This window comes from Euleptes europaea, chromosome 19 (assembly GCF_029931775.1).
Source record: "Euleptes europaea isolate rEulEur1 chromosome 19, rEulEur1.hap1, whole genome shotgun sequence".
Taxonomy (NCBI): Eukaryota; Metazoa; Chordata; class Lepidosauria; order Squamata; family Sphaerodactylidae; genus Euleptes; species Euleptes europaea.
Window position 1 is genome coordinate 18,722,506 of NC_079330.1, and position 26,834 is coordinate 18,749,339.

At 45.8% G+C, this 26,834-nt stretch overlaps 2 protein-coding genes across 2 annotated transcripts; one reads left to right on the forward strand and one right to left on the reverse strand.

Moving 5' to 3' along the window:
• Positions 1–1,917: 1,917 nt before the first annotated feature.
• LOC130491269 (schlafen family member 13-like) lies at positions 1,918–9,872 on the reverse strand. The gene is made up of 6 exons (XM_056864980.1): positions 9,759–9,872; positions 8,672–9,671; positions 6,193–6,321; positions 4,910–5,645; positions 3,265–3,574; positions 1,918–2,787 (listed from the first exon to the last, which is right to left on the reverse strand). Exons 1-6 carry the CDS (start codon positions 9,870–9,872, stop codon positions 1,918–1,920), a joined length of 3,159 nt encoding a protein of 1,052 aa, XP_056720958.1.
• A 6,484-nt stretch (positions 9,873–16,356) lies between these two features.
• Positions 16,357–22,015, forward strand: LOC130491270 (kelch-like protein 2). Its single transcript, XM_056864981.1, has 4 exons — positions 16,357–16,414; positions 18,993–19,071; positions 19,469–19,696; positions 20,539–22,015. Exons 1-4 carry the CDS (start codon positions 16,357–16,359, stop codon positions 22,013–22,015), a joined length of 1,842 nt encoding a protein of 613 aa, XP_056720959.1.
• The last annotated feature ends 4,819 nt before the right edge of the window (positions 22,016–26,834 follow it).

Below are 26,834 nucleotides of genomic sequence, written 5' to 3' on the forward strand. Positions count from 1 at the left end.
AATTCCAGGGGATGTCCTGGCATCCCAGGAGGCATTCCAGGGCAGGCTGGGGGGAGGAGCTGCCATTAGGCAGCCTCCTGTTCCCCTTTGCCCCGGTGGCAAGAAGAGCGAGGTTGCACCTGCTTTTTAGCATGTACAGCCTCACTTTTCTCAATGGGGCGCAAAGCCCCATTTTAAAAGAAAAAAGCCTTTAAAAGGCTTTTTTTCTAGCTTTTGGCAGGGGGGGACTTTTTAGGATGTGCTACAGCGGCTCCTCCTACCCGCCATCCCCACACATCGAAAGCTTAGGAATGCACTGTTAGCAAACTAATGCCCACCTTGCAGGGTAGAATGCCTGCAACATGGGTTGACAGAATAACAGATTATTGGTTGTTTGGTAGGCAGACCCCATAGGTCTAAGTCAGACACTAGAAAATAGAGCTTGAAGTCACTGAAAGTCAAGGAACCACAAAAAGCAAAGTTTTAAAGACATTTATTGAAAAGGTTTGTGCTGGTTACAACACAAACAAATACGTGAGTGAGACAAGAAAACAACAAAGCTTAAGGCAATATCTAACTACACAGTATTATCTTTGGTTCAAAGGTTGGCGTAGACAAAGTCAGGATACAAAACAGTTTACCAGTTCCAAAGGTTTCACAGCAAACCTGCGTCCAACAAAGCCAGTCAGTCGAGTGAGTTTATTTTTATAGCCATAGGTAGTTACAAAGTATCCTAAAATATTTACAAAATTCTAAGAAAATTGATTAAAAATTAGTTACAGGATAAAAAGTAAAACAATAGTTCTCACACAATCACAAATCTATTATCATACAATAAAGGGAAAAATCAATGAACACTAAAAGTGCTCTCACTTGCTATACCGAAACAATTTTATTCTTTGCGGCCTTGAGGGCTCTTATCTTCTTAGCAGCCAGGGCAAACTGAGACATTCTTTAAGTCATGTGTGCATCAGAGTCTGATAAGCGTCCAACGAAGCATCTGGGTTTCAAGGTGGCAGCCTTCTGCCCGAAACAATAATTGAGACATCAGAAAGGTGACAGGCCTCCAAACCAGCCGGCATGTCAAGACTCCATAGTTTGCTAGGGTCAGAATAGCTATCTTTATCCCCGAAACCAAGAGTGGGGTGAGGTCAGAAGACCCAACCCGGCTTCAAGCATAATAATTAAGAAGATGACGTGCATGTTCTGAGCATCTGACCGTAAGGTTGCCTTTGATGGGTTGGTGTGAAATATGGCTGCAGTCCACAAATCACACCCAATCCACCAGGTGACAAGATATGAAGAAGAAGAAGAGTTGGTTTTTATACGCCGACTTTCTCTATCACTTAAGGAAGAATCAAACCCGCTTATAATCACCTTTCCCTTCCCCTCTCCACAACAGACCCCCTGTGAGGTAGGTGGGGCTGAAAGAGCTCTAAAGAGCTGTGACCCAGCTCACTTCATGTGTAGGAGTGGGGAAACCAACCCGGTTCACCAGATTAGCATCTGGCACTCATATTGAGGAGCGGGGAATCAAACCCGTTTCTCCAGATTAGAGTCGGCCGCACCAAACCTTAACCACTACACCCCACACTGGCTTAAGGCACTTAATTGGGGAGGTTATGCAATTAGCATAATTATAAATCTGAAAAGGTGGAGGACCTTTTCTCTTTTTCTATAAATCAATGTAAAAAACATGTGGTCAAACTGATCTATGCAAGAGATAAAAGTTACACTCATTTTGATGGTCGAAGGATGTCTTCTCCGCTTACCCTAGGCCTTTTATCTAAGGGTAATCTTCTTTCTTATTTGGATTCTCTGGTTAGTCTGAAGTCATGTAGAACCTTTATGAACTCAAGATTTATTTACCCCTTTTGCAATGGTTTTGCTGGGCTAAGGATCCCTTTTTCAGACCAGCTGTGTCCCTGCCCTCTTCAGTCAGTGGACTCCTTGGTACATATCGTTTCGGTTTGCTGCTTCAAGGTCCTCGTCTGAGGAAGCCTTGGCAGGCTGCCCCATAACACTGTCTTGCCCATCTGTGTCTTCCCAATCTATGTCTTCCCAATCTGTATCTTCCCAATCTGTATCTTCCCAACACTTGTCTTCCCAATGTGTGTCTTCCCAATCTGTGTCTTCCCAACACTTGTCTTCCCAACGCAGGTCTTCCCAATACATGTCTTTCCAATCTGAGTCTTCCCAAGCTGAGTCTTCCCAATCTGTCATTATCTGCATCAAATGCTGCTTCCGTACCAGTTTAGAGTCCAAAAGGATGTTTTGAGAACCGACGTAGCGGAAACGTTTTGATCGCTCTAACAGAATATGACAGTGTAAATTGGCTCTGGACACCATACAGACTAACAGGTGGGGAATGAGGAATGCGCTTTCAGAATATGGAAACACAGCAAACACGATGCTTCTCTCGAGACCTGAAAAATGGTGAATGGTGTCTACAACAATCCCATTTTCCTCTACCACGTCTGCTGTTGTGAAACATACATTCAGCCCAAACCCTCTTAAGTGATTTGACATTTCACGTTCTAATAAACGTCTATAGATATCCCTTTCTTCCACAGTGCTGCACAGAATAGCAATGTTTTTTACAGAATAACCTTTTTCAAAATACTCGAGGCATTTGTGAACTATAGCCCGAGTTACTATTTTATCTTTGCCTTTCAATGACCGTATATTAAAAACGCCAAGTAGAGAGTGACCACACTGAGTTTCATCTACAAGTCTATTTAATTGTTCATAGGGAATATTAAGTCTCAAGAGGGAACGTTGTGATCTTGCCCTGGGGTGTGTCCTGAGCTTTATGTCAGAATCACACACAGCCTCATCTAACATTCTGTTAAACTCCTCAAAAAAAAGCTCAAATCTTTTGAGAAAACACAATATTTCATGTATAAATTCTATCACAGCAACGGATATTTGGGCAGCAGCCGAAATGGCTGTGGCATAAACCAGGTATTTTAATCTCTTATAAAGCATCTCAATTCTTTGAGGGAAACATAACACTGAAATTCTAAATTCTAAAATAGCATTGTACAAATCAGCAACAGACCAGACCTTCATGGTTTTACCAGCCTGAATATCCGTTAGCAGGCTTTCTAACTGGTCATAAAGATTATCAGGCTTTTTGGGGGAACATAAGTTTTGCTTCAAAAGTTCTATCACAGCACTACATAGTTTGACAGCACACAAAAAGTTTAGAGAGCCATTCTGACAAACTTTGTTGACCGCTTTTTGAAGACGTTCAGGCCGGTCACTGGCTATCATTTTCGTTACGTGCATCATGACCTTGTATACTTGGGTGGCATTCCGGACCCCTGTGGTCAGCCACTCCTGAGGCTCCTGCTTGGATGCGTCTGGGAGGCCGGAAACCTGTGTGTGGCTTGTTTGCAGATAATCCAAGAAGATCCATAAAACACCCGGCTTATGAGGATCCACTTCTGTAAGCTTCACAGCTTTGCCATACCAGTCTCCATCTGTTAACTGGAAATTCTGGGCCTCGTCAATTACAATGTGCTTCACTGGTTGAGAGTAGGCCCCCTTTAAAAAGTCGATCCGCGTCACAGTCTGGCACATGTTCCCCACTCTCCTCCTGCAAAAGAAAAGGGCTGGTTACTGTGAACAGGTCTAGCCTGTAGCCTTGGCCTAAACTTGTATGCTTCAGGGAAGCCAGAACCTATGACAAATGAATGGGAATGTTTCTCATTAATGATGAGCATTATCTCAATAAGCGCTTGTTACTATCAGACAGTTGCAGATGGCTTTGTTGAATCACCCATCAGAGTTTGGAGGAGAGGACCACCAGCACCTGCCTCTGAAGCAATGGAGCAGATGTGTGTGTTAGGAAATGGCAGCTTGAGTTAGAAAAAGGGACAGACGGACATTGCTGGGAGTTGGCTGAAGCACCCAGAGGAATCAGGATTTCTCTCTCTGGAAACTGGATGTGGGATAGTGGGCCTGTTGTCCTGCCAGAGTGCCTCTTACCTCTAAGAGCCAGCGTGGTGTAATGGTTAAGAGCAGTGGACTCTAATCTGGAGATCCGGGTTTGTTTCCCCACTCCTACACACGAAGAAGAAGAAGAGTTGGTTTTTATATGCCAACTTTCTCTTACCACTTAAGGAAGAATCAAACTGGCTTACAATCACCTTTCCCTTCCCCTCTCCACACAGACACCGTGTGAGGTAGGTGGGGCTGAAAGAGTGTGACTAGCCCAAGGTCACCCAGTTGGCTTCGTGTGTAGGAGTGGGGAAACAAATCCAGTTCACCAGTTTGTCGGCCGCCGCTCATGTGGAGGAGAGGGGAATCAAACCCGGTTCTCCAGATCAGAGTCCACTGCTCTTAACCACTACACCATGCTGGCTCGTGAGGCCTGTGGTTTTATTGTTCAAGACCTCAGTCTAAGAACAGGGGGAAAGAAAAGAAATATGGCTTCCTGGAGGATTTTCACAAAAATCTAAACTGGGAAAAGGTTTAATGGAAGGTGTCGTTTTGCTACACACACGCACACAAATCTATTACAAATGTTTGAATCATTCATATCAATAAAGATTTGTCTTAATTTGGACCAAATTATACTGCTTAAAGCACAGATTGACACCGATGTCACATTTCAGGACAATAGGACAAATAAGCTGTCATTTTTGTGACAAACAGAATTTTTAGGCTGTATAATGGTAGAAACTCAAAAAAGGCATCCAGCCTAACTATTCTTGATACAAGGGATCAGTTTTACCTGTCCCCTGTCCTATAGTTTCTTCAGTGACAGGTAGGTTCTACCATCAGTACAGACTCTTTTTTTGTACACACACACATACACTCACACACGCACACCATATCCATCCTCCTTTGCACATATGCAGGCCAACTGACATCAGAAAGGAGATACAGATGCTTCCACGAAATGCATGGCAAAAGTGCTTACCTCACAGTCTTACACAGAGGGATGTTTTCACAAATGTAAAGGATCTCCCCAGAATTACAGTGGAAAGTGTTCATGATCTTCTCTATGATCTGCAAGGCCACAACCGTTTTCCCTGATCCTGGAAGGCCATAGATGAACAGCTTCTTGCTTTTATGCAGATTCTTGGTTAGGATCTCGTATTGTTTAATGGTGAGAAGGTTGAGAAATTCACAGCCAATCTGGTCACTTAAGAAAGACCTAAACCTTAATAAGGCAATCACAAGTGCTTGCAACAGTTCTTCTAAACCATCTCTGGAGACCAGATAGCCAGGAGGGTATGTGACTGGCCACCTCAAATCGGTCTTTATCTCTCCATTGGATCCGAGCTCAATGACTTGTGGAATCACACACACTTTCTGAGCGTATCCCCCTTCATTCACCAGTTTCTGCTTTAGTGTACAGGCAACGTTCCTTGAATATTCCACCACAGGGATTGTTGAAGAGACAGAATAACCCTTATCCATAATAACCGTGTATAGAGTTGGGAATGAATCTGCAGCGACTAAGAGGATATCACAGGCAACCTGTGGATGCTTCTCCAGCCCAACATCCACTGCCCAGCTTCTTGAAAATATCAAGATTCCCACAGAAGATACTTCCTCTATTTTCTTCATTATGACATCTTTCACTCTGGGATATTCCAAGAAAACCTCTTCGCAAATTTCCTCTGGCTTACAGGTTATCCCATCTGGATTTACTAGAAAGATGAATACAGTTTGCTTCAAAATAGGGAAGCAGGTAGAAGGTGTATGCCTTGTGAGAAGGGTGAGTGGATCCACCCATCGACCACACCTAAGGACAACTGCACACCCCTGCCATCAATAGCGACCATGAGGAGGCTCCATCTCTGGAAGCTGAGAGGCAGGAAAGCTCTCTGACTCCGGTTTACAGGAGGACTGACTTCAGATGGGCTACTTCAGAGTAGCAGCTGCCAGAGGTACAGAATTGCTGGTTCGTAGGGTTGCCAACCTCCAAATATTAGCTGGAGATCTCCTGCTATGACAACTGATCTCCAGCCGATAGAGATCAGTTCACCGGTAGAAAATGGCCGCTTTGCCAATTGGACTCTAGGGCATTGAAGCCCCTTCCCAAACCCCGCCCTGCTCAGGCTCTGCCCCCCAAACCTCCCATCAGTAGCAAAGAGGGACCTGGCAACCGTCTCCTCATTCCACAATGAAAGTAGGAACCATCTATGAGGTCTGCTATCTGTTTCCAAACAATAAACATTGAAAGTAGGAACCTACCTGGGAATAAAGTGCTTTGAAGAGTCTTCACGCAGGTGAGGCCTCTGTTAGAATACACTGATTTGCTGAGTGGGGGCCTACAGGACCTGCTCAATTCAATCTGGAAACCGTCAGCAAAATGTGACACATCTATGGAGTAAAAACAGTACAATGTACAACACTTGGGTAAGACAAGATTGAGGAGACTGCATTTAGAAACCTCCAGTAACTTCATCTGTGGACTTTTTGCCACCAACGCCACGACCTTCCATCATTTACATCTCCTCTCATTTACCACTGTGGCAGAACTCGACCGAACTGGCATTAGCATGCCATTACCTCTCCCAGAAATCATACCTCTATTTGGGACCAGCCACTTCCAAGCCCCATTTCCTATTTTTCTTACATGTTGAATTTGCTTTCATATTTCTCTCATTCTAGAACCAACCTACTTCTATCCATTTGGCACAATCTGCACACACAGCAGGCTCTTCCCACCACTTCCCTTTGTTTCCAAGCCCAGGAAAAAATAAAGCCCCCCCCCTTTTGAGCCCCATGGCGCAGAATGGTAAGCTGCTGTACTGCAGTCCAAGCTCTGCTCACGACCTGAGTTCGATCCCAACGGAAGTCGGTTTCAGGTAGCCAGCTCAAGGTTGACTCAGCCTTCCATCCTTCCGAGGTCAGTAAAATGAGTCCCCAGCTTGCTGGGGGTAAAGTATAGATGACTGTGGAAGGCACTGGCAAACCACCCCATCAACAAAGACTGCCTAGGAAACGTCAGGATGTGACGTCACCCCATGGGCCAGGAATAACCCGGTGCTTGCACAGGGGACCTTTACCTTTACCTTTTACCCTTTTGAATGCTACCTGCTTGCTTTATGGCCCTCCTTCCCGAAAATGTGCTTTTGCCTCTGTTACAAGTAATATACAGGTTGAGTATCCCTTATCCGAAATGCTTGGGACAAGAAGTGTTTTGGATTTCGGATCATTTTGGATTTTGGAATATTTGCATATACATAATGAGATATCTTGGGGATGGGACCCAAATCTAAACATGAAATTCACTTATGTTTTATATACACCTTATGCACATTGCCTGAAGCTAATTTCATACAAGATCTTTAATCATTTTGTGCATGAAAGAAAGTTTGTGTATATTGAACCATCAGAAAGCAAAGATGTCACTATCTCAGCCACCCACCACAGAGCAGAGAATAAAGGTGGGAAAGATATATCGCAGCTGAAGAGGATGCTGAATAAACTGTTTGTTGTGTGCCTATGTTTTGACTGCAACCCATTACATGAGGTCAGGTGGTGTCATGTCGGAGTCATGTTGACGCTCAAAAAGTTTCAGATTTTGGATCATTTTGGATTTCAGATTTCCGGATAAGGGATACTCAACCTGTATGTGTTTTGAAGGAATTAAGAACAAGTAATAACTGCAAATCATCCCCATATTGCCCTGCCCCACAGTTTAAGAACCTTAGTAATCCCTCTGGGTCCTTTCTGCAAGCCCAGAAACTAGGGCTGTCAATTCGGTTCGGTCCGAACTGAAAATCAACCGAATTTCCCCTGATTCGGTGATTTTCTGTTCGGACGGATCCGAACACAAAACTGGTGGGCAACCGGGGGGGGCGAATTCAGCGAGTTCGGGAGTTCGCGAATAAATTTGGCCAATTCGGCCCCCCTTCAGGGGAGCCCGCTGAAAGGCGCGGGCTGCCCTTTAAACTGATCTGAGCCTCCCAGCTGGGAGGCGCAGGTCAGTTTAAAGGGCAGCCCGCCCCCCTTCAGCGGGCTCCGCTGGAGAGGCACGGGCTGCCCTTTAAACTGACCTGCGCCTCCCAGCTGGGAGGCTCAGATCAGTTTAAAGGGCAGCCCGAGCCTCTCCAGCGGAGCCCGCTGAAGGGGGGCAGGCTGCCCTTTAAACTCATCTGCGCCTCCCGGCCGGGAGGCGCAGATGAGTTTAAAGGGCAGCCACGCCTCTCCAGCGGGCTCCGCTGAAGGGGGGCGGCTGTCATTTAAACTCATCTGCGCCTCCCGGCCGGGAGGCACAGATGAGTTTAAAGGGCAGCCCGCCCCCCTTCAGCAGAGCCCGCTGAAGGGGGGCGGGCTGCCCTTTAAACTGATCTGCGCCTCCCAGCTGGGAGGCTCAGATCAGTTTAAAGGGCCCCCGCGCGCCTTCAGGGAATCCCTGAAGGCGCGCTTCGGCCGAATTTCCCCCCGAACTCCGGATCCCCCCGAATTACCGGGGATCCGAAGCGGGGGAGTTCGGACTTCGGCACGTACCGAACCCACAAAGGTCAAATTCAGCCGAATCCGAACTGTACCGAATTTTTTTTTTTGACAGCCCTACCAGAAACACAACTCTTCCATTCTTCTGAGGAGGAGATCTTTTGAGAGCTACCCAGCATAGGACTGGGAGCCTCATCCCTTCTAACACCAACAATAACGTTAGTGAAGCCCAAACTCAACCCTAAAAAGGACATGTTTTGAACAGGACCTGGGTCTTTCTCTGTCATCAGTACGATCCATTCAGTGTACGTCAACCTCTTCACCTCACCAGCCTCCATGATCCACGAATCTGGTTTTCTCTCAAAAACAATGCAGCAGGATGGCTTAATTCTCACTGCAAAGACATAACCATGTTTCTTTTCCTCTCCGTTTCCCCTGATATCATAAACAGGCAAGGCTTTACATAAAAACTCTACTTTTTTCTCAGAAGCACAGAAGTGGAAGGTGGGCAACACGGCAATGGTTTCACCGACTACCTGTACAAACTGAGATGGATCTATATTTTGTTTACATCCAACAACTTTGCGGTGATTGTCCACACCAAAAATCAAGTATCCTCCTTTTGTGTTGGCAAAGGCAGAGGCGTAGCGTGGTAGGATTTTTCTGACAAACTCATAGTTGTCCTTAACAAAAGATAAGTCCTTGAACTCAACTGTTGTCGACTCAGTAAAATCCAGGATCTCTCCCAAGTCCAGTCGTTCTCTCTCAAAAAAACGATCGACAGCATCATTAATGTCCTTTTCCATTTCCACGCCGGATCGCTGCAAACATTTTTGAACATTTGCAGGGTCTGGCCCTTCCTGCCACTTAGATCCTCTCTTGGCATCATCTTTCTTACTTTTGAGAAAATGCACGACATTTGCGGGTTTCATTTTCACCGCTGATGAACTGGACCGCTCGTACAATCCCGTGTCCAGGCTGCAAACCCGTGGGTATGCCGGGTTTTCACTGCTCCACGATTTCACAAAGATCGACATGCACGACTCTTCCTGTTTAAAGTCAAAATAGGCAGAGAAGTCTTTGTGCTGAATACAGTCCCGAAAGGAATCTTCTATGTCCAGTCCAATCCTGTGCCGCTTATAGGAATAGTCTTCATTCTCAATTTCAGTTCTTATCACTCCTCCCCCTGAGTTGAGTAAGGCACAGGCTGCTTGGTTGAGAGTTGTTGCTTGACTTTTTAATTTCTCTTCTAGCTCACTTTTTAATTGGTTTATTGCTTTTTCAGTGTCTTTGTTAGGTTTTTTGGATGTATCCTTTTTATTCTGCTCCTGAAACTTTGCTTCAATTTCTTTAATCCTGTCCTTAATATTTCTTTGTTCTTCACCAAATGTTATTTTCCCCACTCTTATGACAACTTCAGGATAGTCTGACTCGAAGTCACGGTGCAGCTGGTATTCTGCAGAAGCCATATTCTACCGGGGCTGGGGTGGGAAGGAACATGAAAGTCAATGCTTTAGAGTTTACATAGAGCACTTTCACTTCACAGCTCTTTGCAATCCTTTGCATGCCAGCTGAACACATAAGAACATAAGAAAAGCCATGCTGAAGCAGACCAAGGCCCATCAAGTCCAGCAGTCTGTTCACACAGTGGCCAACCAGGGGCCTCTATGAAGCCCACAAGCAAGACAACTGCAGCAGCATCCTGCCCGTTTTCCACAGCACCTAATAAAATAGCCATGCTTCTCTGATAGTACAGATAATAAGTATGCATCATGGCTAGTATTCATTTTGATTAGCAGCCATAGATAGCCCTCTCCTCCTTGAACATGTCCACTCCCCCAATTAAAGCCTTCCAAGTTGGCAGCCATCACCACATCCTTGGGCAGGGAATTCCACAATTTAACTATGTGTTGTGTGAAGAACACATGAAGTTGCCTTATACCATATCAGACCCTTGGCCCATTGAGGTCAGTATTGTCTACTCAGACTGGCAGTGGGTCTGCAGCAGAGGCCTTTCACATCAGCTGGTCCTTTTAAACTGGAGATGCTAAAGACTGAACCTGGGACCTTCTGCATGCAAAGCAGAGGTTCTTCTATTGATCCAAAGCCCTTCCCTTCCAGTTCTAAAAGCAACTGATCCGGGAAATATGTTGGAAACCTAAATCAGTCTATCCTAAGCCTCCAGCACCTGGGGCAGGCATTCCACTTCAAACATGTGAGTCACCAATAGATTGCTATAAGTAAAAGGTAAAGGTTACTGACCCATAGGGTAACACCACATTACAACTTTTATTAGGCAGACTTTATTTACGCACCGGGTCATTACTGACCCATGAGGTGATGTCACATCACAATGTTTACTAGGCAGACATTATTTACGGGGTAGTTTACCTCCAGCAAGCTGGATTCTCATTTTACCGACCTTGGAAAGATAGAAGGCTGAGTCAACCTTGAGCCGGCTACCTGAAACCAACCTCCATTGGGATCGAACTCAGGTCGTGAGCAGAGGTTTAGACTGCAGGACTGCAGATTTCAACTCTGCACCATGGGCTTCTTGTAATATTATAACTCTATGCCAAAGGCTGAATGAAATAAGTAAGCAGAAAAATGTCTCTGATGGTGGCAGGGGAATGGCCAACATGGGAAGGGAGGATGTGGCAAAGGATAGCGTGAGGAACCCTGCTGTGTGGACGCTCTGTTGCCATTGCAAATGCCTCTGCATTCACAGCAGCAACAACAGCTACATGGAAAGTTGTCACTGCGTGAAAGAAGCCTTGCAATAAACAATTGCATCAGGGTTCTTTCGGCGCCACTGAAAACAGGTAAGCTGTTTTAATCAGAGCAATTGAAATCTCTGCTTTAAATCACGTTTTCTTCTTTGAAATTAATTTATCTCCTGAAAAAGCAGGCACATTAATTGGTTGCCCTAATGGTTTAAACACAATGGCTTACAGTATATCCATCCTTGTCCAAACCTTTGGGTCATGCAACTCTAGACAAGAGACGAGGCAGATTTCTTTCTGTTTGGCTGTCCCTGTTACTAAGCCAAGTTCTAAGCAAGATTACTTACTTGAAGGCGGGCAAGGAGCCCGTTCAGTACTCCCCTTTGGAAATAAGGCCTCTTGAATCAAATGGAATTTACTTCTGAACAGACACAGATAGGACTAGGAGGTGCTCGAATTTTTCAGGAGCAATGCTGGGAGTTATTGACCAAGATGTTCTTCTGCAAGAGATACAATGAAAGACAAGAGATCAATGCTACTTGGTTGGTAGAGCTATCAATGTTCATTATTTGAGACCTGTAGAGCTCAGATACAGAGTGGGCATAAAATAGGGTCCAGGATCAACTATATGGGCTCTGTGGAAAATTCTGATGTGTGATACAGGATGACGTCTTCAGAATACTAGAGCTTGTGATGACTTAATACTATCTGAGCCCAATATGAAGCTGACAACAATATATGATATGACATTGTGTCAATTATTGTTATTTAACTCCAAATAACAGAAATTATCCCATCTGATAGGCATCTTTTCACACCCTGAACCACTTACCTCAAAAGATCTGTGATGGTTTGTCCAGTCCCTTATTTAGACAATACAACCACTAAATGCGGCTAAATTTACACGTACTCTTAAAGGCATTTTTCAACCCAACACCGGCTACACAGAAAAAAAAAAAAGGAATCTCAGAAAAGCCCTGCTGGACCAGACCAAGGCCCATCAAGTCCAGCAGTCTGTTCACACAGTGGCCAACCAGGTGCCTCTAGGAAGCCCACCAACAAGACAACTGCAGCAGCATTATCCTGCCTGCGTTCTGCACCACCTAATATAATAGGCATGCTCCTCTGATACTGTAGAGAATAGGTATGCATCATGACTACTATTCATTTTGACTAGGAGCCATGGATAGCCATGAATATGTCCACTCCCCCAATTAAAGCCTTCCAAGTTGGCATCCATCACCACATCCTGGGGCAGGGAGTTCCACAATTAATCTATGCATTGTGTGAAGCAATACTCCTTTTATCTTTTTTGAATCTCTCTAGTTTCAGCAGATGACTCCGTGTTCTGGTTCTGATAGGATAGGGAGAAAAGCTTCTCTTTGTCCAGTCTCTCCATACCATGCATAATTTTATAGTTTTCTATCATATCTCCCCTTAACTTCCTTCTTTCTAAGCTAAACAGCCTTAAGCGTTTTAACCACTCCTCATAGGAGGAGTGTGCTTTCATCAGTTTTCTGAACTAGTCCACAGCCATGCTGGAAGGCTGATTTACATTCACAGTTTGACCTTCCTGCACTTTAGAAAGCACATGCGATTTGACCTTAGTCAAAGCAGGTGAAACTTCTTTCACCGAGCACATACCACAAATCTTGTAGCTGACTCTCCAACATTACCAAGAGGCTTTGCCTTATTCCAACATGTAGCTAGATAACATTTTGTGAAGTGGCAAAAATGACCTGTGAACTGTAATCAGAAATAAGATTTTGTGCAGTTGGGCATATGAGATGTCTTACACAGAAATAGATAAGAAATGCCCTCAAAGAAATAGAAAATGATTAATACTGTTTCTTTTCAGCCCTCTTAACCTTACACATTTTGGCATTGACTACTTGACTAAGTATGGTAGGATACAAGCCACTGTTATGAATCAGCAAATAGTCATTTGCTGATTCATAACAGTGGCTTGTATCCTACCATCCCACTTAGCAAAGGCCAAGGTCTTCCTTCAGCTTTACGGACTCTTCAGTTGCCAGAAAAAGCTCTTCCATCAGAGGAACAGCCACTTCCATGTGAGTAAGGTTTCCAACATTCGCTGACCCCCTTTCTATCTTCTGCTCTCCATTATAACAGCAGTTGCCACATAGTATAGACGTTGGTTGTGTCCTTTTACTACAATTCATAGAATGATAGAATCATAAGGGACCACCAGGGTCATCAAGTCCAACCCCCTGCACAATGCAGGAAATTCACAACTACCTCCCCCCTACACTCCTAGTGACCAGAAGATGGCCAAGATGCCCTCCCTCTCATCATCTGCCTAAGGTCACAGAATCAGCATTGCTGACAGATGGCCATCTAACCTCATCTTAAAAACCTCCAGGGAAGGAGAGCTTACCACCTCCAGAGGAAGCCTGTTCCACTGAGGAACCACTCTGTTAGAAAATTCTTCCTAATGTCTAGACGGAAATTCTTTTGATTTAATTTCAACCCGTTGGTTCTGGTCTGATCTTCTTGGGCAACAGAAAACAACTCGGCACCATCCTCAATATGACAGCCCCTCAAGTACTTGAACATGGTTATCATATCCCCTCTCAGTCTTCTACTCTTCAGGCTAAACATACCCAGCTCCTTCAACCTTTCCTCATGGGACTTGGTCTCCAGGCCCCTCACCATCTTTGTTGCCTTCCTCTGGATACATTCCAGCTTGTCTACATCTTTTTTAAATTGTGGTGGTGCCCAAAACTGAACACAGTACTTTAGTTGAGGTCTAACCAGAGCGGAGTAAAGCAATACCATCACTTCGCGTGATCTGGACACTATACTTTTGTTGATGCAGCCCAAGACTGCATTTACCTTTTTAGCTACCGCATCCTACTGCTGACTCATATTCAGTGTTTGGTCTACTAAGACCCCAAGATCCTTTTCACACACACTACTGCTCAGACAAGTCTCCCCCATCCTATAATTATGCATTTGATTTATCCTACCCAAATGCAGAACTTTACATTTGTCTTCGTTGAAATGCATTTTATTAGTTCTAGCCCACTTCTCCAGCCTGTCAATATCATCCTGCATCTTGGCTCTGTCTTCTACCGTATTTGCTACCCCTCCCAATTTAGTATCCCAATTCCCAGGAGCGTGGAGCTTGGTTCCTGTTTGCCCATATGCAGAACCAGAACCAACCTTAATTTCTGGAAGGTTCAGTTCCACAAAGGCTTGTCTCCAACTGAGACTGTGGACTGTGCACATTGAGATCTACGTAAACCAAGAGGCACAAGGTCTTCAGACAAACTAAAAGACAGTCTGACAGATATCGGGACATTAGTAGTTTGTGCTAGGGATCCCATCCTCCAAGTGGGACCTGAGGATCCCCTGGAATTACAGTTCATCTCTGACTACAGAAATTAGTTGCCCTGGAGAAAATGGGTGCTTTGGAGGGCGGGCTCTATGGCATTGTACTCCATGTCCTCCCCAGGCTCCACCTCCAAATCTTCTGGAGATTCCCTGCCCGGATCGAGCAACTTAACCCCCATACCCTGCCAGTGGCCAAGAGGGACCTGGCAACCCTGGTTTGTGCCCTGAACTTTATTTCAGAACAATACTGTCTATAAATGGCAGGCAACCACTCTGCAGTTTGTGAAGAGCTTGAAGCAGCACACTTGAATGTGTTGAAGAGGGCAGGTTTGTTGGAGGGGCTATGGCAACCTCATAATGCCTGGTTTTGTACCCAGGGTGCTTTGTGACTCAGGCAAAGGCTGAGTGTAAAGCTTTGTTACCCAAGTGTTTTTGGCTGACTCAGGATCCTCTTAGTGTTGCTGGACACCCCTTTCAATGAGGCCATTTCTTTTAGAAAGGTAACATTGGCTGGCATGCCATGCCTAATTAAAGTAGGGCATCATTGGCTGGTGGATGGGTTTGGTGCTGTAATCTGCTTAACATTTTCATTGAAGTTGTGAGGCTGGGGAAATTTGCACTGTTGGGTACTTAAGCTTAGTAAGAGTGGGAAGGCTTCATTGAGACTCAAAAAGTTCTGCAGTGATTTCTCCAATCAAAGGGTTTTTATTGTATGCTGTTAGTGTGGTGTAGTGGTTAAGAGCAGTGGTTTGGAGCGGGGTGGGGAGTCTGATCTGGAGAACCGGGTTTGATTCCCCACCCCTCCACATGAGCAGCGGAGGCTAATCTAGTGAACTGGATTTGTTTCCCCACTCTTACACATGAAACCAGCTGGGTGACCTTGGGCAAGTTACAGTTCTATTAAAAGCTCTCTCAGACAAGGGGTCTGTTGTGGGGAGGGGAAGGTGCTTGTAAGCCGGTTTGAGTCTCCCTTAAGTGACAGAAAGTCGGCATATAAAAACCAACTCCTCCTCCTCCTTCTTTGGTATGAGGAGCATCTTAGCTGCATAATCTTTGCTGCTGCTGCTCCTCCTCCTCCTCCGGTATGAGGAGCATCTTAGCTGCATAATGGAATTGGGTGAAGCCTTTGAAGGTGACCAAGCAGATGCCAAAATTATTTATTTAACTGTTAGAACATTAATATCCTGCCTTTCCTCTTGGCTCAACGCAGCTCAGAATAATTTAATGTAATTTGATTTGGGTAGGGGTTTTTCTCTCATATGCAGCTCGGGCATTACCCTTTATCATAATGCTATGGCGTCTTTTGGGGTATGCTAGAGGTAGCCTTTGATTGCTGAGCCTGGCTGTGTGGATGAGGGGGGCTTTGAGTGGTCACCGCAGGGCTGTGGCCCTTTCTGTGTCATATTCAGCATAGTTTATTGGGTTTGTGATTGCGGCAAGTCAAAATTATAAGGCATTTTTGAGATGCCTGCTTTATGAGGCCTGTTGAGATGCCCATTTAGGGTTTAAGCCATGCATTGCAGCATCTGTCTGCTTGCAGAGGAATGGAATTGTGGTCCCCTGCGCAGCACCAGATGGGGAGGGTAACTGATTTCAAAACAGCAATATCCACCAAGATCTGGATTCTCTGTGCTTACTACACATGCTGCTAATGCCTGAATACCAACCACTTGATTGTGGGGAATGGTCCCCATGTGAAACTATCACAATAAAGGATGGAGGCATGCAACAGGGGAGGTTTATCCAGGAGGACTGGGTCAGTAGAGTGTATATAGGTAGATAGATAATCCCAACAGAAAGATTTAATGTTTGTTGCTCTAGTTTTCAGATGACCCTAAGATCTCAGAATATCAACTCTCCAAGGGTTCGAGACATGGAGGCCAACAGCATCCAAACAGACACATTATCTCTGAAGAACCACATTATACAGGGTCAGGTTGGGTCATCTTGGGGGAGGTTCCAATGGTATTCCTGCCAAAGTCAGAAATGAGAAGGGTACATTGGATGGATTCACGCTATCATTCGCTCTGATTCTACTTTTGCAGTTTCTCGGCAGTGATGCAAAAATAGATGCTGCTTGTCAGTAGTCATCTGGTGTAGAGGTATATCCACAGCCAATGCTGTCTACGGATGCAGGGGCGCTCTCTTTACTATTGCTTATAAGAATGTTACCTGACCTGGATAGCCCAGGCTATCCCGATCTCATCAGATCTGGGAAGTAAAGCAGGGTCGGTCCAGTCTAGTATTTGGATGGGAGATAGGGTTTCCAACCTCCAGGTACTAGCAGGAGACCTCCAGTCGATATTACAACGGATCTCCAGCCGATAGAGTTCACACAGGAAAAAATGGCTGCTTTGGCCATTGGGCTCTATGGCATTGAAGTCCCTCTCCTCCCCAAACCCTGCCCTCCTCAGGCTCTGCCCCCAAAATCTCCAGGTATTTCCCAACCCGGAGCTGGCAACACTAATGGACTCATATAGTCCAATGAATGGTAATCAAACAAATCCCAGAAATACAATTAATGGGAGAAGATGGGGGACGGCCGTTTCAAAGTCTTTTCTTCAGCCCCAAATCCATTCAACTTTATGTTTCCAAATAAATTTCTGCTTAACGCATCATCAAGTAAAATTCACTGGTTCCCCGAAGGATACTCCATAGTGTATAGTCATTGGACTATATTGAAATTTACCAAGAAATATACACCAAGAAGATTGTATCATTCTGGTGCACAGAGACTGCATCAAACATATGTTGTATATATTGTATATATTCTTGTTTATGTTTTCCACCTTGTTTGTCATTGATGTGTAAGCACTTAATAAGAATTTTGCTACTTTTGTACATTTGTTCCCCAGTGCTGTTTTCCTAACCTCCAGGTACTAGCTGGAGATTTCCTGCTATTACAACTGATCTCCAGATGATAGAGATCAGATCCACTAGAGAAAAATGGCCGCTTTGGCAATTGGACTCTATGGTGTTGAAGTCCCTCCCCTCTCCAAACCTCGCCCTCCTCAGGCTCTGCCCCAAAACCACCTGCCGGTGGCAAAGAGGGACCTGGCAACCCTACTGGATGATGGCTTGCTGCCTGACAGGCCTCTTGGGCGGCTTTAGTTCCAAGTGCTGCTGCCAAGAATGAGAGTAAACTGGCCAGCTGGTAGGAGGTCAGGGATTAAAATATTTCACATGCCGAAGAGATGAGCCTTGACTCAAATTCAGCCCTGCTGGGAACAGTTCTGTAAAATGTTTCTCTAGTCTGATGTGTAGCAGGAGTCCTTCTTCACACCACATGTTTATGGAGATCGCTGCACAAGGTCTGGCAGTGGGCTACTAGATTGCAGAGCTTTCTTTAAGACCATTTGAGGGAGGACAGGTCCACGCTACTGCTGAAAACTCTGGTTTGAGAAATTCCTGGAGTTTGGAGAGCGGTGCCAGGGGAGGGTGGCATTTAGGAGGGGAGGGGGTTTAGCAGGAAGGCGAGGCCACAGGGCCCACCCTCCAAAGGAACGGATCTCTGTAGCCTGGAGATCAGCTGCCATTCCGGGAGAGCTCCAGACCCCAACTGAAGCTTGGCAGCCCTAAGGCCAACCAGTACCTATTAGCCATTCACGGGAAGCCGTTTTGGCCATAATTTATTAAGAAGTAGTAAACAAAGAGACGAAAAAGACGAGGGCAAGAAACCTCCATGATCAGAAGCAGTATGTTACTACTTAGCAGCAAAGGGGGGATTATCCACCACCTTCGTGTCCTGGGTTTCCCAAAGGCACCTTGACAGGCTGCTGTGGGAAGCAAAATGACCGAAGAGAATTCTGTTGGTCTTATGTCATTCTGTGTGCTGAAGCCACAATCTGTTCATCTCCCTTAAAGCTCTGTGCCACTGGCATCCTCTCCACCCACTGTTAGCTTAGAAATACCAGCAACAGAGTACACAAGCAAGAATTAGAAAGTTTTGCAGGATACAGAGAAAGTAGATCATTTTTCTCCATTTCCTGAAATACGATGGGGTGTAGATTCAGAACAAAAGAAAGTCCACCATGCAAAGCATAATTAAGGAACTCATAGCCACAGGACACAGCATCCAGCAATAGGCAGCTTTAAAAGGAAATTAGGATAGGTCTGTCAACGGCTGTTGATCGTGATGACTAAATGGAGCCTCCATGTCCACACGTAGTTGACACCCATCCCCGGGGGAGAGAGGTTTTGGCCTTCTTGTCCTGCTTTTGGACTTCCCAGAGGAATCTGGGACTAGATGGACCTTCGGTACGATGCAACAGGGCTCTTATGCACTTATTTGCCATGATACTTGGTTAACAGAACCTCCATATCCAGTAGCAGTCTAGCCCAGAGTACTGAACGCTGGGGAGGAACAACAAAAGAAAACTTCCCTGTTTGTGGGCTTCCTGGAAGCATCTAGCTAACCCATGTTGGAAGAAGGATGCTGACTAGGTGGAGCTTTGTCTCTTCTTATGATCTGAGTTTTGCTTCAACTGTACATTTTCCCACCCTCTGCAGGGATCAAGCAACTGTATGAGAATCAACAACTCTGTGACGTCACTCTAGTGGCCGAAGGAAGAAAGTTCCCTTGTCACAGGTAAGTTGCTCTGCTACCTCTGTAGGGAGGGCTCGAAGAGAGTCGTTCGTAATTTGGAAAGAGCAAGAGTCCAGTAGCACCTTAAAGACTAACACAATTTCTGGCAGGGTGTGAGCTTTCGTGAGTCACAGCTCACTTCTTCAGGTACCTAGTGAGCTGTGACTCATGAAAGCTCATACCCTGCCGAAAATGTTGGTAGTCTTTAAGGTGCTACTGGACCCTTGCTCTTTTCTACTGCTACAGACAAACACGGCTACCCATCTTGATCTGCACATGATTTGAGTCATTTACACAGATCTTGCAACAGAAATGTGCTTGGTTTTCAAAATATGCAGAGATGAGCTGGGGGTAAACCATTTCTCTACATCTCCACTCTTATGTTCCCCTTCCCCTACAGGGCAATCTTGGCTTCAGCCAGCCTCTACTTCCGGCGCATGTTTGCAAGCTCCTTCAAAGAATCCTGGGAACAGGAAATTGTGCTCAGGGAGCTCTCTCCCTTCTCCCTCCAGACCCTCCTGGATTATGTCTACGCGGGAGAACTGGTCCTCAGTGCAGGACAGGCTGAAGAGCTGTTCACAGCAGCCAGCCGGCTTCAACTCATGCCTGCGCTGCGAATCATCAGCAGGTAACAGACACTGGGGGGCTTGGCACTCGTAAAGATGCATCTCTGCAATATGCACAGGAAAGAAGCTTCTCTTCCAAATGTCTCCCTGCATTTTGAACGTATTTCTTAGGCTACATGAGGACTGCTACACTCTGTATCCCGCTGGGAACCAGTCAATCACATCACTGCAATATGCTGTAATAATCATTTTGGCTATATTTTGTATCCCTCTGGGGAACTAATTAATTGTCCTGTAAAAAACTATGTTGTTGAAAAATAGGACAAGTATGAGGACTACAGAGTTGTATTAAGGACTAGAAGTGGGACTGAAGAAGAACTGAGAATTTGAAAAGGCCGTATCCCCTTCTGCTTCGTTTGGTGGTACCAATTGGACCTCTTCTTGTGTTCTGACTACACCCACCGGAACTCAGGGGGAACTGTATGGTTGATATCCAAGGACTTATACATAAGACTTATTCTATAGGACATTGTTTTTTGTATGTATTAGAGGATTGTATATAGTTGTATGTATTGTAGCACTTAATACATTTTTGCATGTTGTTATATATTTTCGCTCCTGTGCTAATTTCCAAACCTCCAGGTACTAGCTGGAGATCTCTTGCTATTACAACTGATCTCCGGCTGATAGAGATCAGTTCACCTGGAGAAAATGGCCACACTGGCAATTGGACTCTAAGTCCCTCCCCTCCCTAAACCCCGCCCTCCTCAGGCTCAGCCCCCAAAACCTCCTGCCAGTGGCGAAGAGGGACCTGGCAACCCTACCTTGGGTCCAAGGAGATAAGGTAGGATAGAATTGCTTTAAATCAATCAATCAAATGAGACTCCCTCTTTGTCCCTTGTAGATTCCTCAAGGAGTGCATTTCCATGGAGAATTGCCTGCGGTTTTACACACTGGCGTATTCTCACAACCACCGTCCTCTCCTCCGCCCAACCTTCTCCTACGTTGCCTTCCATTTTCAGCCCCTTTCAGAGAGCCTTGCTTTTCTCCTTCTTGACCTCAACACCCTGGTCAGCCTCATCTCCTCAGAGAGCCTGGCGGTGGAGTCCGAGCTGACTGTGTACAGGGCCATGCGCCGCTGGGTCAGGCACAATCCCGGCGAGCGCCTCCCAAAACTTGCAGAACTGATGGCTCACGTCCGCCTTCCTCTGATGACCCCGGAAGATCTTGCCGAAGTCCAGGGCGACATGGAAGGATCTGGCCAGCCTGTGCTGTTGCAGTGGGGGGAGCTCAACGAAGAAGAAAGGCTGAAGGCCAGCGGAGGGCTCCGGCAGGGCATGTACCACGAAGGGGTGGTGTGTATTGGGCTGCCCAAGTGGAGCGAGATGAGTCCGGAGAACGTGGAGCTGGATTCTCATGTGCACTTTTTCGACCTTTCCACCGAACAATGGGAGCAGCTGCCTGATCTGAAATCGCTTACCTTCCCCGGTTGCGCCTCCAGGGGCCACAAACTCTATGTAGCTGGCGGATGGTACTTAGACAATTCCTGTTCAGACAATCTGTTTGTATATGATGCGCTGTGGGGTCGCTGGGCCCAGCTCCCCTCCATGTCTACGGCTCGAGCTGGGCATGCGTTCCACCTCTGCAACAATAAGCTATATGCCGTGGCCGGCTGGGATAATACGGGAACCCTCGCATCGGCTGAATGTTTTGACTTGGAGCGAGAAGAATGGGTTCCCATCGCCGACCTGCCTTTCTCCTTGGCCTCCTTCGCCTCCACAATGTTAAAGAGCAAACTGTACCTTATTGGCGGAGAGACAAACATGGGAGGCCCGGACATGCCAATCCCATTCCGGGGATTTCTGGTTTACAATCTCGTATCGGAAGCCTGGAGCCAGATCCTCATGGCATTTGAATTCTACGAGGCAAGCGCCATTGCGTTGGACAACTGCATTTTTGTCGTCGGGGGACTGTATGAAGACAGCGCCCACGGAGGCCGCCGGTTCACTGGACGCTGTGCCTGCCTGCTCGAAGACGGCACGATGAACCGAGATGTTTGCATCCCGCCTCTGCCCATCGCCATCTCTTATCCGGGTGTCGCTCGCTGGCGGAAGAGGGTTTATGTCTTTGGTGGGGACTGCAATGGCTGCTGTTCCAGTGGTATCCACTACTGGGAGCCGGGCCTCCAGAGCTGGACCCAGTGTGGAACATGTTTGCCTGACCCCAATTATGGGGCGTTTGGATTTGGTTGTGTGGAGCTCAAGGTGCCCCGGAAAAAAATCCTCTCTGTGTTTCAAACAAGGTCTGCCACACCTCTGTCTCAGCCGGTGGCACACAGTGAGATGCTATGCTGCTGGCCTAACACAGTTTGCAATAATTAGTTAATTGCTTTTATTTAAAAAAACTATAAACCTTCTATCGGAGAGCTGGTGGTTCTGTTCGAATCGTTCTTTATTATATTTTTATCTCGCTTTTCAGCCCAAATCAGATGACTTCAGGGGACAGGATGGTTGGGCATCTCTAAGGCTGAGGTTGCCAACCTCCATGTGGTGGCGGGAGATCCCCTGCAATAGATCCAGCCAATAGAGATCAGTTCACCTGGAGAAAATGGCCACTTTGGCAATTGGACTCTATGGCATTGAAGTCCCTCCCTAAACCCTACCCTCATCAGGCTCCGCCCCCAAAATCTCCAGGTATTTCCCAACCCATCGCTGGCAACCCTAAGGCAACCTGGCAAAGGGTGCCCCCCAAAAGGAGATTAATTCATTCGTTTATGCTCTGCCTTTCTCTCTGATGGGGACCTCATGCGACTTATGTCGTTCTCCTCTTCTCCATTTCACCCCACAATAACCCTGTGAAGTAGATTGTGATAGGTAGCCGTGTTAGTCTGTATCAGGAGAAAAGAGTTAGAGTCCAGTAGCACCTTAAAGACTAACAGCATTTTTGGCAGGGTATGAGTTTTTGTGAGTCACAGGTATCTGAAGAAGTGAGCTGTGACTCACAAAAGCTCATACCCTACCAGAAATGTTTAGCCTTTAAGGTGCTACTGGACTCTTGCTCTTTTCTCCTGTGAGATAGGTTAGGCTGAGAGTGTGGGACTTCAGGTTGCCAGGTCCCTCTTCGCCACCAGTGGGAGGTTTTTGGGGCAGAGCCTGAGGAGGGCAAAATTTGGGGAGGGAAGGGACTTCAATGCCATAGAGGCCAATTGCCAAGGCGGCCATTTTCTCCAGAGGACCTGATCTCTATCGGCTGGAGATCAGTTGTAATAGCAGGAGATCTCCAGCTAGTACCTGGAGGTTGGCAACCCTAGTGGGACTGGCCCAATGTTATCCAGTAAGCTTCCACAACAGAGTGGAGATTCAGACTTGGATCCCTCAGGGGATAGTCTGACACTGTAACCACTGCACCATGCTACACCATTTCCCATTGGTAGAGATATCTGGTGGCAGTGGAAGAAGCAGAGGGCACTGATGCATCCTCCAGGCCCCTAGGGTAGTCAGCCAGCCTGGAGAACAATCTCCCGTCCATTCAGTAAAGGCTCTAGAGTCTAGTGTGTAGAAAAGGGCAGCTGAAGCTTTTCATGCCATGGAGGTAAATGACATCAAGGGGAAAATAACATCCTCCATGCTAAATACATCCTGGCACCAGCAGCCTATCTCCACTATTTAGAGATAAATCATTATAGAAGGGCCTTTACCCTGGCCAGATGTGCAGCCATACCTTCTGCTATGCTTGAGGGGAAATATAAGAAGACACCCTGGGAAGAGAGATTCTGCCCCTGCAAATCAGGGGACTTAGAAACTGTTGAGCATGCCCTCCTGAACTGCAATTTCTACACATTACCCCGTTCAAAGTTTATTGAGCCCCTCTTTTCGAGATGGAGACCTGACAGGGCAGGTGAAAGGCTTGAAATGCTCTTACAAGGGTGTAATCCTTCAACCACTCTTCAGATTGCGAAATTTTGTTTAGCAGCAATGAAACTTCGACGCCATAGAACAGCGCAATTGACAGATGTGTCCCAGCTGTAATTCTTTTTTTAAATGTTTTAAAAATGTTTTAAGACTCGGACTGCCATTCTTTGATTGTAAGAATCTATTAGTCCATGCTTTCCGTTTTATCATGTTTTGACTGGCTAAGTGCCGCAAATAAATTATCTATCTATCTAACATCCCTGGATGTAATGGTGTACTGGTTAAGAGGGGCGGACTCTAATCTGGAGAACCAGGTTCAGTTCCCCACTCCTCCACATGAAGTCTGCTGGATGACTTTGGGCCAGTCACGGGTCTCTCAGAACTCCCTCAGCTAGGGTTGCCAACCTCCAGGTACTATACAAAGTATAGCTAAACAAGAGACGGTATTATACAATAACATTGACAAACACATACAAAAAGTCCTATTTCTTAAGCATAAAGACACAAAGCCACAATATTACAAGGTTTCCAAAATTCACTATCCTAAAAACAGACATAAAGTCGAACAGATACCAATTGGACATAAAGTCCAACGGATACCAACAGATACCAATTGTCTGTCTTTAGGATAGTGAATTTTGGAAACTTTGGAATACTGTGACTTTATGTCTTTATGCTTAAGAAATAGGACTTTTTGTATGTGTTTGTCAATGTTATTGTATAATACAGTCTCTTGTTTAGCTATACTTTGTATGGTTGATCTGTGTTAGATTTGGAGTAACTACATTTATACACAGAGGTGTCTATTTTGGCTTACAACCTCCAGGTACTAGCTGGAAATCTACTGCTGTTACCACTGATCTCCAGCCGGTAAAGATCAGTTCCCCTGGAGAAAATGGATGCTTTGGCAATGGGACTCTATGGCACTGAAGTCCCTCCCCCTTCCCCAAACCCCGCCATCCTCAGGCTTCTCCCCAAAACCCCACCCTCAGCTCACGCAGAGGCAGGCAATGGCAAACCACCTCTGAACGACTCTTGCCTTAAAAACCCTATGGGGTCACCATAAGTCGGTTGTGACTTGACGGCACACACAACCACGTCTCTATTAAAGAGATGGGATTTTTTTTCTCCAGGAAGCTGGCAACCTTAGAGAAGCCCCTGCAATACTGCAGCAGCATTCATGCTCCCTTTTTCCAGGGGTCTCCAGCCTTTTCTTCAATGAGAGCAGCTTCTGAGTAATGAAACATATTCTGAGTCTCCCACCTACCCAACCCCGGCCAGCATGTTAACAAGTTTCATTCTGGTCTAGAAACAGAACATGGATGAAGCAGAGCACCAGAAATGAAGCTATCAGCTAAGCAGCACAGATGAAAATCCTACGTAACAAAAGCCTTTATTACATCAGCTATCAGCAAACAGCACAGATGAAAATCCTACGTCATACAAGTATTTATTACATCAGCTATCCCCTAAGCAGCACAGATGAAAATCCTACCTAATAAAAGCATTTATTACATCAGCTATCAGCACCAATGAAAATCCTACGTAATAAAAGCACTTGTTACATGAAAGTGAGCTCTCTGCGCTTTCCCACCAACACCACAGAGCACTTCCAAGTATCTTCCCTGCCCCTTCCATCTCACTTACCTAGGTTAATGTTGTGTTCACATAGTGGCCAAAATCAGCAGTCTTCGATCCTGAGGTTCTGGTCAGGACGGCCAGTTCTGCTTGAAAGGCTCTGTGGATATTTTCCTAAGAATGTCTTGCTTCTTCTCTTTGGAATGCAATGAAGTTTGGAATAGGATGCAGTCTTTGATACAGTGGCTGCTAGACTGGGGAAAACCCTGGGCGGCGTCTCTGACGTTCTCATAAATGGGCAGCGGTGGATTCGTATGGCTGTGACTCATGATCTGGAAGTAGAAGTTGCCTTCCACTTTTGTTTTGTGTAAAAGCCAAGGCAACACGCCAATAAGGAGAGGGATTCCAAATCCGATTGTGCCATCTTCTGGAAATGTTTTATATATGTTTTAATTTAAAATATTCCTATCTCACACTTTCAGTATGAAGTTTGCGAAGTGTGCTTGACTCCCCAAGGGCAACGATTGAATAATAAACAGACCTCATCAATACACTTACAAGGCAGTCAGCCCGCTGAACCCAGTGGGCTTCTGGGTGAATTTGCAGAGGATTGGGCTACAGTCTTATGTCCGCATATTCGGGAATAAGTCACTTCTGAAAACAGTGGGAATTATTCCTAAGTATAGAATCATAGAGTTGGAAGGGACCACCAGGGTCATCTAGTCCAACCCCCTGCACAATGCAGGAAACTCACTACCTCCCCAGTGACCCCCACTCCATGTCCAGAAGATGGCCAAGATGCCCTCCCTCTCATCATCTGATGAAGGTTATAGAACCAGCATTGCTGACAGATGACTATCCAACCTCTTCTTAAAAACCTCCAGAGAAGGAGAGCTCACCACCTCCCAAAGAAGCCTGTTCCACTGAGGAACCGCTCTAACAGTTAGAAAATTCTTTCTCATATCTAGACGGAAATCCTTTTGATTTAATTTCAACCCATTGGTTAGAGGCTAGATGGCCATCTGTCAGGAGTGCTTTGATTGTGGGATCCTGCATAGCGGGGGGAGGGTTGGGGTCACTGGGGATGTGGGGGGAGGTAGTTGTTAATTTCCTGCATTGTGCAGGGGGTTGGACTAGATGACCCTGGTGGTCCCCTTCCAACTCTATGATTCTATGGTTCTGGTACGACCTTCTGGGGCAACAGAAAACAACTAAGCACCCTCCTCTATATGAGCCCTTCAAGTACCTGAACATGGTTATCATATCCCCTCTCAGCCTTCTCCTCTTCAGGCTAAACATACCCAGCTCCTTCAACCTTTCCTCATAGGTCTTGTAAACCTGCTGAAGATTGCCCTACACCCCATTCTCCACCCTCCCCCATTTTTCCTTTGCTCCTTCACAATCAAACACAATACTTTCAATTCCAGAATCTACAGATACGTAACACAACAGCAAAGCCACAAAAGCAAAGGTTCTCTAGCTGGACATCTCTGGCTCGCACCCTGCCTGTTGCAGAAGGATCTTCTCATTCACCATTATACCATGTATAATTCATTTTATAGTAATTTTCTTTTATTTAATAGCAGGATGAAAATTTGAGGCCCTTTTTCCATTAATTTTTTTTTATTAGTGATATTTTGGTTAGTCCTAATAAAAGGTTATTACCCAGAATGGCCTAAAAGGTATTTGGGTGGGAGGGGGAATCCATCAC